Raw genomic sequence first — 11737 nt, 5'->3', positions numbered from 1 at the left:
GGAGTATATACTTCTTCATGTTTTTAGACCTCAATAAAATTAATTTTTTCTTTTTCTTTTTCTTTTTTTTTTTTTTGGTGGCTGGCCAATATGGGGATCCGAACCCCTGACCTTGCTGTTATAGACCTGTGCTAAAATCAATTTTTTAAGCATAAAATTTTTAAAAACATTTACTTTTCTGTTACACTTCTCACTGTGTAATAGAGATGAAAAAAGGATTACTCACAGCACCGTGAATGCATTGAGAAGCCCAAAGGGTCTGTATCCCAGAGCAAACTGGGTACAGCAACCAAAGTTAGCTTCTTTTATTGTAAAGACAAGGAAGTTTCACAAGAAAATTCAGTTGATTCGATCATTACAAAAGGACACAAAACATGGGCAGAGTTACAAAAGTTATCTATGGCCAAGTATAGCTTAACAATGGAAACTAGTAACATCAGTAAAATAAACAGTGACATTCCAAAGTACAATTAGTGAAAAGTTAAGTTGGTCAAACTGGCTCATTATTTAAAGTATAACCTCTCCTTAAACAAAAGTTACATTCTTATGATAAAATCTAAATACAATTATCTCTAAAGTTTCCCCCAACAGACAGCTTGCCCCTAGCAAACATTTTTTCCACAACTTTCCCTTCACCAATTCTTAAAATCTCTTAACAGGATTGGTATGACAACCACCTGTTATCTCTAAAATCATTAAAGTATACAATACCATACCTAAGCAGTGATTAGAGTTGATTAGATGGGCTTTTGCCATGCTATCTGTGGGCTGTGGCCCCCTACCTGAGGGCTTTTGCCCTATACATGCATTTACCTAAAAACACTATTCTAAAATCAAATGAGAATCAAGATTTCTAACCCTCCACAATTTTCTGTAAATTATTTTCAATTTATAACAAATAGCTTTTCATGTCAATAAATAAGCACCTACTTTTTCCTTTTTAATGGCTTATTGAAGAGTACCATACTTTATTTGACCAGACTCCTATCAATATACATTTATTTCCAGTATTATGCTATTCTAAATAATGCTGCAGCAAATCTTCATGTATATATATATCTTTTCACACTTTTTTCTCAAGGTAATTTCCTAAAACTAGATTTTCTGCAGTAAAAGTGAGCCCATCTAATGCTGTGATGGATTTTTCCAGATCGCCCTCAAAAAAAATTACATCGATGTATATACTCCCAAATCAGTGGGGTATGAGATGCCTTTGGCTCCTGTTCACATCTCCCCCAAATGCAGGACTTGTTTACCTGCCTAATTCAAATAAAAATTTATGGGCCAGTATACAGGTGGCTTTCTGATCACAGGGCTCATAATTAACCAGGGCTCATAAGAAATCTGGATGTTCAAAGGTTAACCCAAAATTCAAGAAGACTGGTCAATGTCTGATTAGAGTGGAAAAAATTATAAGACCTGGGACTTAGAGATATTTATTCTGCATGATTTCACTGTTTTTTGGTTTTTGCAGCTGGCCAGTTTGGAGATCCAAACCCATGACCTTAGTGCTATCAGCATGATGCTCTCTAAATCAGCTAACTGGCCAGCTGATTTCATGTTTTAAACCTACCAATAGCCACAGGAGTATCCTTTCCTGTTACTATACTATCACTCTCAATGATGCCAGCTCAGATAGGATCCCAGGATGATATCTGGTCTTTTAGACTAAGGTGAGGAAATTTATTAACTGGGAGGGACAGAAAATGCACACTGACTGGGAAGGTGCACTTCACAAACACATCATGTCCAACCAACACTGAAGTCACCTTCTTGGATGACTCCACTAAATGGTTATTCTCCAAAAATTACTATCCTCTACTTTCATCACACCTTTCTCATTGTGTAGTTACATATTTCCTTGTTTTCTTGTTTACTGTCTTCCACCACAAGAGTATAAGCTCCATAAGAGCAGGGACCACTTGTCTGGTTCCCCACTGTACTTCCTGTATCTAGAACAGCACTTGGTACATGGTGGGCACACAGACAGCACTACTTCATGTCCCTTGTGCTTTCAGCTGCACTGTGCTGCTTTGCAGTTCTACCCTATGCTCACCGCATGGCTGGTCTATCAACATACATTTACTTCCAGAGTTGGGGTCTGTTCCAGAGGGATCTGCCTTCTCTGTCTGTATGATGGATAGACGTTCTAACGTCTGTCAAGGAAAACCATAAACCAGTATTTGGAAAACTGCTGCTCCGGGGGCACACCAGACCACCCTCAAAATTCCTTTCTGCTCCCTGTAATTGCTTTGGGACAGGATAATCCAAACCTGCTGTGACAACCTGTAGGGAAAATATAGGAAAATGGTCAAGGCCCCTCAGATGTTCAGAATCTTGCTGAGCATTTGATGCTAATATGCATGTAAGCCCAGGTGTTCCTTGGTTATTGTCCAGTGTAACTGCACGTGTACCCAGGTGTTCCCGGGTTGTCTGACTCACACCCAAGTATCCTGGGTTATCGGACTTAAGTATAAAGGACAAGTGGCACTGATCCACAGGGGCCCCCCACCCCCAGGGGGGCCACAGGGAGGCCATTACTGCTGCTGGAGGCTGCTGCTGCATCTGCTGAAGGCTGCTGTAACGTGCTGCTGCTGCTGAGGAAGCTGAGGACTGAGCTCATGTTGTCTGCCAACAGCTCCCAGGATCTTTCCCAATTACCTACCTTGGGTCTGGTGACCCAGCCTGGCAAGTGAGGGGTCTGTGACCCTGTCTGTACAAAGGGGTTGAAGGGTCTGTGAGCCCTAGCCCTTAGCAATACAATTGGCTATGTCGGCAGGATTCCGAAAATAGCCATCCTAACCCGACACAACCCTCACCTTTAGTTCCTATCTGATGCCTCTGAGCACTAAATAACTACAGCGAGTTCTCAAAATCTTTGGGTTGGGTCTAGGTAATAATCACCATCCCACAAGTGAAGAACTGTCATATCATGTCACTTCCTATAAAGCAAACTGCTAAGCTCTCCTTTGCCAATTAACTCTCTGTATTAGTCCATTTCTGTTGCTTACAACAAAGTACCTGAAACTGGATGATTTATAAAGAAAAGTGAAATTTATTGCTTACAGTTTCTGAGGCTGGGAAATCCAAAGTCCAACTGGTGGTGGCAACAGTGACCTGAGGTTTCACGTTGCAAGATGCTGGAAGCAGAGAGAGCACAGAGAGACATTCTCCTCTCCTTTTAAAGCCCTCAGAACCACGCCCCTGACCATCATTTTTAATCCATTCACTACTGCACAGTCCTACAATCTAATCACCTCTTCAAGGCCCCACCTTTCAATTACCATAATAGGATTTCCCACCCTCTTAACAGTCACAGTGGGGACCAAGTTTCTAATACATAAAACTCGGGGGACACAATTCAAGCTTCAGGGAGTTTGCGGGAGACATAATTCAATCCACTACACTCTCCTTCAATTTGTCTTAATGGTTCAGTATGACTTCCTCTGGGCCTTTCAGTAATCTTAGATGTTATTAACATTGTAGGGCCACTCCCAAGCCTCTAGGATTCTTAACTTTTCCCAGTCGGAACAGAGCAATCTTTCGTGTTTTCCACCTGATGAACAGGAAGAAAGCCTATGAGTATTGCTATTAGTTTGTATGTTAAGCTGACTTATACTTTCCTAAGAGTTCTTGTTTCAAATTCAGAAACAAGTTTGGTGGGTTTTTCTCTTAAGTATCCACTGCCATTGCCCAATCCCTTTTTTTTCCTTTTCAGCAGCTGGCCAGTACAGGGATCACACCCTGTACCTTCGTGTTATCAGCACCATGCTCTAACCAACTGAACTAACCAGCCAGCCCACCTAATCCTTTTGATGACCATCATAAGTGTATCTAATTTTTCTGTGATCTTCCAATGGACTACTAGGTATGTATGGTGAGGGGACGGGGTGGGGCAGGAAAATGTTTTGTTGGGGTAGGGAGTTTAGATGTGCCAAAAGAAAGGGGAAATACTGAAGGACTATCAGGCAGTCCAGCGATAGCAGAGTGGGACTGAGGTGCTAAGAGTGAGATATGGGGCTGGCCAGTTAGCTCAGTTGGTTAGAGCACGGTGTTATAACGCCACGGTCAAGAGTTCAGATCTCCACACTGGGCAGCCACCAAAAAATTAAAAAGGTAAAATAAAAATAAAAAATTTTAAAGAATGGGATACAGACACCTAATGTGAAAGTATCTCAAAAGTTCACACTGGTGTTCAAGCATCAAGAGTACAAAACACTGGAATCTATTTCATATCCTTAGTGCACTGATTTCTAGAGCAGTGTTCTCTCCTTTGATTCTCCGTGTAATTGCTGGTAAGATATTAACACTTATCTTTTTTGGTTCTGTTTTCAAGGGAAAAAACTTTGTTCCCAATGTGCATGCTTTTCTTAATACTTTTCTGTACTGCTAAAATTTTTTTACAGTGATATTCCACTTATATAAAAAGAAAAGCTAAAGGAAACAATGTTGAATTAAAAAAATCTACAGTTGGAAAGGGAAGGGACTCAGAATGAAGCTAGTTGTGTTTGCTATCCCCTCCCTACCCTAAGCCTCCAAGCAAACACAGCTTTCAAAACTCTCAAAACTAAGATAACACCACAACACATCCTATGTCCTTTTCTTATCACCATTTAATGTATTAAAGAACCGCTTTTTAAATTCAAAACGGTAAACCACAGTCTCTTAAGAGCAATACATTTAATACATTCACAGGGTTTCAGAAGAAAAAAACACATTATTCATGCTACAGGTTTTCAATCTTCCCCGGACAACACAAAAAACACAGTACTCAAACTGCATGTTTTAACAAAAGGAACGTGAAATTTCATTTTGACACAGAGACAGGTTAAAAAAAATAAAACCAATGTCGAACTACTCCAGAACCAGACTTCCCTAAATCCCCTACCCTCTCACACTCTGGAACTCTCACAGCTGCCTTCTAAACCAGCACATGGAACACTCTCCCTCAACATTTCTTCTTCCCTACCCAACATTTCAACAAAAATAAATATTTAGAGGTGTGTCATTGAATGAGCACTACTACATCATGCTAAAAAAAAAAAGAAAAAGTCAGTTTATTTGCTGAGTGTTGAAAAGGGGGACTAAGATTTGGTGAAACTTAAAGGGTAGTGAGAAAACTGTGACGTGTTAGTTTCCCTCAATTCATTCTGATTTTAGACAACAGGAACTGTACCCAAAGGTTAAGGTAAGGAACTGAAGATAACAAGAGATACCCCAAACATTAATCATAGAAACTATATTAATGTTTATAAAGAGCTTATAATAACATGGAAAAATATTTAAGTTATAAAGTTAAATGAAAAAGTAAGACAAAAAACTGTATATATATCTGAGGGTACTTCAAAAAGTTCATGGAAAGATTTGCATTATCTTTTAATTCTATTTTTCCATGAACTTTCTGAAGTACCTTCATACACTATGACCTCAACTATGTAAATACAAACCAACCAAAGTGTGCCCTAAAAAAAGGCCGAAAGGAAATACTTCAAAATGTTAATAATGGCTGTATTTAAGCAGTGTATCTACAGGGATCTTTTTTCTCTCTTACTTTTCTTCTAAATTTTTCTCTACTAGGGGGATTTTTAAAGAAAAAAACTATTAGTTACAAAAAAGTAAGTCTGATAGAAGTACTGAATTTGAGTTAATGAATTAAGTACATTCATAAAACTATAAAAACATTCCAGATTACTCCATGAACCCACTATGTTAAGAATAACTTGCCAGAAGTTGTAGAGTTTCAGTCTCTCCTCCAGCCGGGTGCAAAGTGTCACCAGATCCTGCGTGATGAAAAACAATGAACCACATGGAAATGTCATGGACTTACAACAGAACAGAAATACCCACACCTGGCAAAAACTTATTTACAGTTCAGTAGCTCCTTAATACTAGAATTAAACATGAAGACAGGTCTTTTCTCCTATTTTCTGTGCAGATGTCAAGTTACAAAAAGTCATTATCACAATAACTGTAGAAAGTCAATCCTGGCTTAGAAACAAAAAATAAAACAGTACTACAATAGTGGACTGAGAAAAGCACCAAGATTTAGAAAATCATAAAAAGTGCTTCCTATAAAAATGATTCCCTTTAAGACATTTGCTTACTGTATATACTGTACACACTATAAGTCCCCCCTCAACAAAAAAAGAGGCAAAACCTCCAAACACTTCTTATCAAAGCATCCAGTGGTTTGTTTATCCTACTGAAGGCTCATAATGTGCCAGGCACTGGGGTCTCATAGGAGAAAGACTTGTCCCTGCCTCAAGGATGTCTTGGTCTTCCCAAAGCTGGAGGCAGACACATCACCAGCCACAAAACATCAATTAAAAGCAGATGTCACTGCTTTCTTACACTTAAAGGATATGTTGCAATTCTCATTGAATTACTTACATAAACATCCTTACATACAAACTTTCCTGGCTAACTAGGAGGCAAAAATGCACCTACTTTCTCCTGGTAAATACTTCTAGAAAGGGCAGCCATTAAATTACATTTTATGTTGTTTGCCCCTAAACATCACAATGCCTAGTGAAGTTGGTTAACTTTCTTCTAAGCAATGGAGCATATTTTACTGCAAGAATGAGACATCTTGAAACCAAGAATAAGTGACCAGTCCTATATCTAGATCGAGATTAGTCAGTACAATCAAAAACAGAGATGCAGGAGTACAAATTTCAATGAAAATCTTGAGTCTCTTCTTCCACCTGTTGACTTTCAATGTGCTCCTGTGTCAGCCGCTCCAGGTCCTTCTGCACATTTGGGTGGTCTTCCAGATCTTCATAGAGTGATCTGACAATGTCCAGTCTCCTGTAATTCTCAGGCTTAACTAGGCTTCGGACAACCTGGAGGCATCGCTCTTTCAGGGTATACACTGTAAGGGCAGAAAACCAAATCCTCAGTGGCAGACTCAAGCCTTGGAACAAGCTATGAGCATGAGGCTTTGTTGACCACAGCAATCACATTTACAACAGATGGATCTCACTTTAGGTAGAAAAAAGAGAGTGCATGTGCTGTGGCAGTGTGTTACACTGATAGCCCTCAAAGGACACCTCATGGTATTCAAGCCCTTCTGTAGTAACTTCCCCCTGAAATGGGCTGGAACTGTGACTTGCTTTAACTAAATGAATGTGGGTGAAGTGATACTGGCAATTCTGGTCCTAAGCCTTAAGAAGGGCTTGGCAACTTCTGCTTTTACACTCTTGGAACCCTAAGCTACCCTGCTGGGGAGACCACACAAAGAGGGACATGCCCCAGCCAACCTGCCAGCAAAAGGCGGCCACACCAATGACCACCAGTCAGTAGAATAGTTATTAGCTGAGTTCAGGCCAGACTGCAGAATTATGAACAAATTAAATGCTGGTTGTTAGTTCTGGGGTGGTTGTGGACACAGTGATAGATAACCAAAATAGCATGTAATTGCATTTGGGGGTAAGTCAATTCCTATTTTAAACTCACTGGAAACTTACTTTTTAAAGGTATTCTATAAGGAAAATTTACCAAATTTAACTTATCAATGCTCATTTTTGTATACCCACTTCCTTTTCTGTTGTTTTGTGGGTTTTTTTGGCAGCTGGATGGTATGGGGATTTGAACCCTTGACCTTGGTGTTATCAGCACCATTCTCTAACCAAGCAAGCTAACCATCCAGTCCTGTATACCCACTTCCTTAAAACAGGACCTATATACACATATTAATCAAATATCTATAGCTACCCTAGGGAAGCTATAGATATTTAGGGCTTTTTATCCACAATAACATCAGTTTCTTAGGGCTCAACCTAATAAAATCATTTGAGCCTTAAACAAATAGTGAACTATGATGCTAATCTTCAACTGTGTAATTTTTTTTTTAACTTGTGATTGGCACTGTGAGCTTGCCTGGATTAAATTAAAAATACAATATTAGAAGTCAACAGCAAATAAGCCCTGATATCTCATTCTCTATACCTTGTTCTTCTCCTGGGACTCCAGGGCACAATTCTGCTGTAAGGCCAGGGAATCAAAAGGCATTCATAATTCAATAATTGGATACTTTAATTTAGCCCATCTCTTAAGAGCCCAAAGCGCTTTTGAGATACCAAAACATCATTGTTCAATATAGAACATACAAATAAATTACTTCCATTTTATTTATGGTGGAAAATAAGACACAGAAGGCTGGATACCTTGCCTAGCATCAGGCAAAAATTAGTAAGGACTTGGCTCCTTCAAGTGGCCTGTCCTCCACTTGTTACAGCAACCTTATTTTTTTAAGAAGACTGCACATCAGTACCTGGCAGTGTAATGTTGGCAAAAATAGGCTGTCCATCAATATTGAGGGATGGCACAAATAATTCAGTTTGGTTAACCAGAAGCCCATCATAAGTCCCTGCATCTCTGAAGAGCCAAAGGTGACCTGTTAAAACAAACAGAGGCTGTTAAGGAGCCACACTGGTCTGAGTCAGGGCACCTATTTTCTCCATCTCTCCTGACCTACATGAAATGTTTACTTTTCATTCTGCTTAAATGTCATACAGAGCATTATCTCATTCAATCCTAACAAATAACCCATTTACAGATATGAAAACAGTTCTGAAAAAGGCAAATGACTTACTCAAGGCAAGCAGAAGAGCATTACTTGAGGCTCCAAATACCACACCCCAGGTGGCCAGTTAGCTCAACAACAAAAAAACACCACACACACACACACACACACACACACACACACACACACACACACACACACACACACACACACACACACACACACACACACACACACACACACACACACACACACACACACCACCCACCCCCCCACCCCCACCCCCCACACAAAATGACAAATCGCATGCCCTGTGATGGAAAAGCCAAGAGTGGGTAAAGTACATGATTGCAAATCATACCAAACACTGCAAACTATGAGAAGGCCACTGACTCCTCAAATCTACGCTTCTCAAGAACGAGGTGCAAAAACAGCAGGTTGAGAGAAAGAAGCCAGACAGAAAAGGGGACATTCAGTACGAACAAGCAAAACTAACTTACAGGGTGAAAAATCAGAAAAATGGTTGGCTCTGGAAGGGAGGATTGAGTGGGAAGTGGCAGGAGGGAACTCATTAGGGTGATAGAAATGTTTTAATCTATAACTTGATCTAAGTGTTGTTACAATGGCCGAAACTCATCAAACCCTAAGATTTGTGCATTTTACTGTGTGTAAATTATACCTAAATTTTAAAAGCAAATACATCACATACCAAAAAATGGGAAGGAGGAATGAGGCAAACCCCCAGGCCTAAGATTCTGTTCAAGGAGAGAGGAACAATAAACTTGTTTCTGGGGCATAAACTTACTAGATTTGGTGAGAAAACTTAAGAAATGTAAACTACTAATTTTTAAAATTTTGGTAAAATATACATAACAAAATTTATTTTAACCATTTTAAGTGTGAAATTCTGTGGCATTAAGTACATTCATAATAGTTTTTTCCTAAAGATTTAAATTGCACCAGGTAGATAAATTTTGTAGTAGAATACAAAATTCACATAATTTTCTATATAAATCAGAGACTACAAAAATGATTGCTGATGTTTCCAAAAAAAAAAAAAAAAAAAACAAGGTCAAGGGTTCGGATCCCTGTGCCGGCCAGCGGCCCTCCCCGCTAAAAGAAACAAAAATGCTGATCCCTGGAAGTAGTGTGTTCTTCCTCATCTAACATAAGAAGTTATTACGTGTACCACCCTCAAGGAAGAAAAGATCCATCAGGATCCTCAGAGTATGGTTGTAAGACTTAAGTGAGACTAAAACTGCTTCTCTACCTGAAGGCCATGGGAAGATGATCGCCTCCACCTGAGGTAAGGCCTAGTTACCTCTCACCTGGGTTTTTACATCTTCCTAACCGGTTCCTCACCAGTAGTCCTCCCCTTCCAAACCCCTTTGCAACCCGAGTGAGCTATTCAGTACGTACGTGTGACAACGTCATTTCCCTTCTTAAAAACTTTCAATGGCCACATTTCCTTAGGAGTAAAACCACCTTTTGAGCTCCCCCACCCCCACCCCCACCCTCAAGGCCCCAAGGTTTAGCCCACCCGGTTCCCTCTGTCCAGAAAACTCAATTCCTATCCTGGGGTGGCTAGCTCCTATCTATCCTGCTCCCTTTCTTCTCTGGAAAGCTCTTTTGAACTGAAACCACACACCCCCACCCCACCGCAGGTGGGCTCCAAGATCCCACAGCCCCGTGTGCTGCGTTCCTGTTCCAACAATTACGACACGGGCTTGTTCTCGTCTATTTGTGCATTTATGTCTCCCCGACGGGGCTGTGTTCTTGATGTCGGAGACCCTACGCGGAACTGGTCCACTGGAGACATCGGGACAGACGGGCCTTAGGAATGGCACTTCTTTAGGGATAAATGCACGTGGAAGGGGGGAACCACCTTCAAATGCAAGTTATTCAGTCTTATAAAGATGAATGCTCTGACGCTTTCTAGCAGTGTCGACTTGGATTTGCCACAATCCCTCTGGGGCCTCAGTTCCTCATCCGTAAAATGGGAACAACAGGATCATTTGCTTTCCAGGACTGCGAGGGGGTTCAAGGAGCTCGCGCCACAAGGCCCCCCGCGCCTGCCACGCGCTCGGCACAGGCACCGCACAGCACGGGGGGCAGCCCTGGACCGAGGGCGGCGCGCCCGCCAGTACCTCGATAGCTGTGGATGCGGCGGCCCGTGCCCGGCGGCAGCGTCGGGTAGGGCTGCGGCTCGCCGTCGAAGTTGAGCCACACGGGCAGCACGACGCGCGGGCTGCGGTTGCAGAAAATGACCTGGGACGGCTCGCGCGAGTTCACCGAGCGCAGCACCGGCCGCAGCCGCCCGGCCTCCATCTCCGGCTCGGCGTCCAACTCCTCCGGGTCGGGCTCTTCAGGGCCGGACTCCTCGGTGTCCGACTCCTCCCGACCGTACTCTTCAGGGCCGTACTCTTCGATGCCCGCCTCGGCCTCTTCCCGGCCCCCCGCCTCCAGGGGCATCACCTCAAGAACCTAGACAACACCCGCCTGGCCACCCCGGGTTTCCTGGGCCGGGCGCAAGGCTGGGCGCGCGCTCTCCCAGGCAGACCTGCGCACTACGTTCGCACGCTCGGAAATGGCCGGCTTGAGACCGCGCGTGCGCAGAGGGATCTTCTAGCCACAGGACCAAAACCCACGCGGAGGCGGGGGCGGAGGCTAGGCCCCCGTTCACTTTCTTTCAACTGTAAATTGTTTTTTACTTCCCCCCCCCCATGTAAGTTTGCTTTGTTTTGTTTTGGCAGCTCGCTGGTTCAGGGATCGAACTCTGGACCTTGATGTTATCAGCCCCAAACTCTAACCAACTGAGCCCTGTAAGTTTTTGGCAGAAGAGTTTCTTTGGCTTCATTCATTCTCTTAAGACCTTCACGGTGTTTGCTATATTTTTACTACTCTGTGTGCGATTATTTATTTTAAAATAATCTCACTAGTCAAGTTTGTTTCGTCTTCATTTTAGGTGACAAAATTAAAAATTTATAGAACAGCGTAAAAAAGTAAAAATATCCCTCCTTACCCAATAACCCAGAAAGTCCCTGGAGGCAATACTTATTGTCAGTTTTTCTGCTTCCTTTTAAAGGTTTTTATGCATACAAAAGCAATTAATCAAGTTTAAGGAGAAATTTTATACCAACACCAAGGTCAAGGGTTCGGATTGGCTAGCCTCCGGGGAAAAAAAAGAATTTTATATCATTACCATCCATAGAA

At 41.9% G+C, this 11737-nt stretch overlaps 1 protein-coding gene across 2 annotated transcripts; it reads right to left on the bottom strand.

The window, feature by feature from the left end:
• Window positions 1-4487: 4487 nt before the first annotated feature.
• On the bottom strand, window positions 4488-11100 carry VHL (von Hippel-Lindau tumor suppressor). Of its 2 annotated transcripts, XM_063114454.1 has the most exons (4): window positions 10672-11100; window positions 8273-8395; window positions 6705-6871; window positions 4488-5780 (listed from the first exon to the last, which is right to left on the bottom strand). In XM_063114454.1, exons 1-4 carry the CDS (start codon window positions 10994-10996, stop codon window positions 5586-5588), a joined length of 810 nt encoding a protein of 269 aa, XP_062970524.1. In that variant the 5' UTR covers window positions 10997-11100; the 3' UTR covers window positions 4488-5585. The 2 variants fall into 2 exon arrangements, with proteins under 2 accessions (XP_062970524.1, XP_062970525.1); XM_063114455.1 differs by having other exon boundaries at window positions 5689-6871.
• Between the last annotated feature and the right edge of the window lie 637 nt (window positions 11101-11737).

Source organism: Cynocephalus volans, chromosome 11 (assembly GCF_027409185.1).
Source record: "Cynocephalus volans isolate mCynVol1 chromosome 11, mCynVol1.pri, whole genome shotgun sequence".
NCBI classification, from domain to species: domain Eukaryota; kingdom Metazoa; phylum Chordata; class Mammalia; order Dermoptera; family Cynocephalidae; genus Cynocephalus; species Cynocephalus volans.
Note: the sequence above shows the minus strand (reverse complement) of the source record. Positions and strands in the feature narration are given on the sequence as shown.

Bases quoted from the DNA above. Each gene is read 5' to 3' on its own strand.
- VHL (XM_063114454.1), bottom strand. From the start codon at position 10,996: ATGCCCCTGGAGGCGGGGGGCCGGGAAGAGGCCGAGGCGGGCATCGAA. The intron at 8,396-10,671 runs GTACTGGCGGGC...TTGTTTTAACAG, and splicing joins CCGCATCCACAGCTATCGAG to GTCACCTTTGGCTCTTCAGA. The intron at 6,872-8,272 runs GTACTGATGTGC...CTGCCCTTACAG, and splicing joins TGCCAACATTACACTGCCAG to TGTATACCCTGAAAGAGCGA.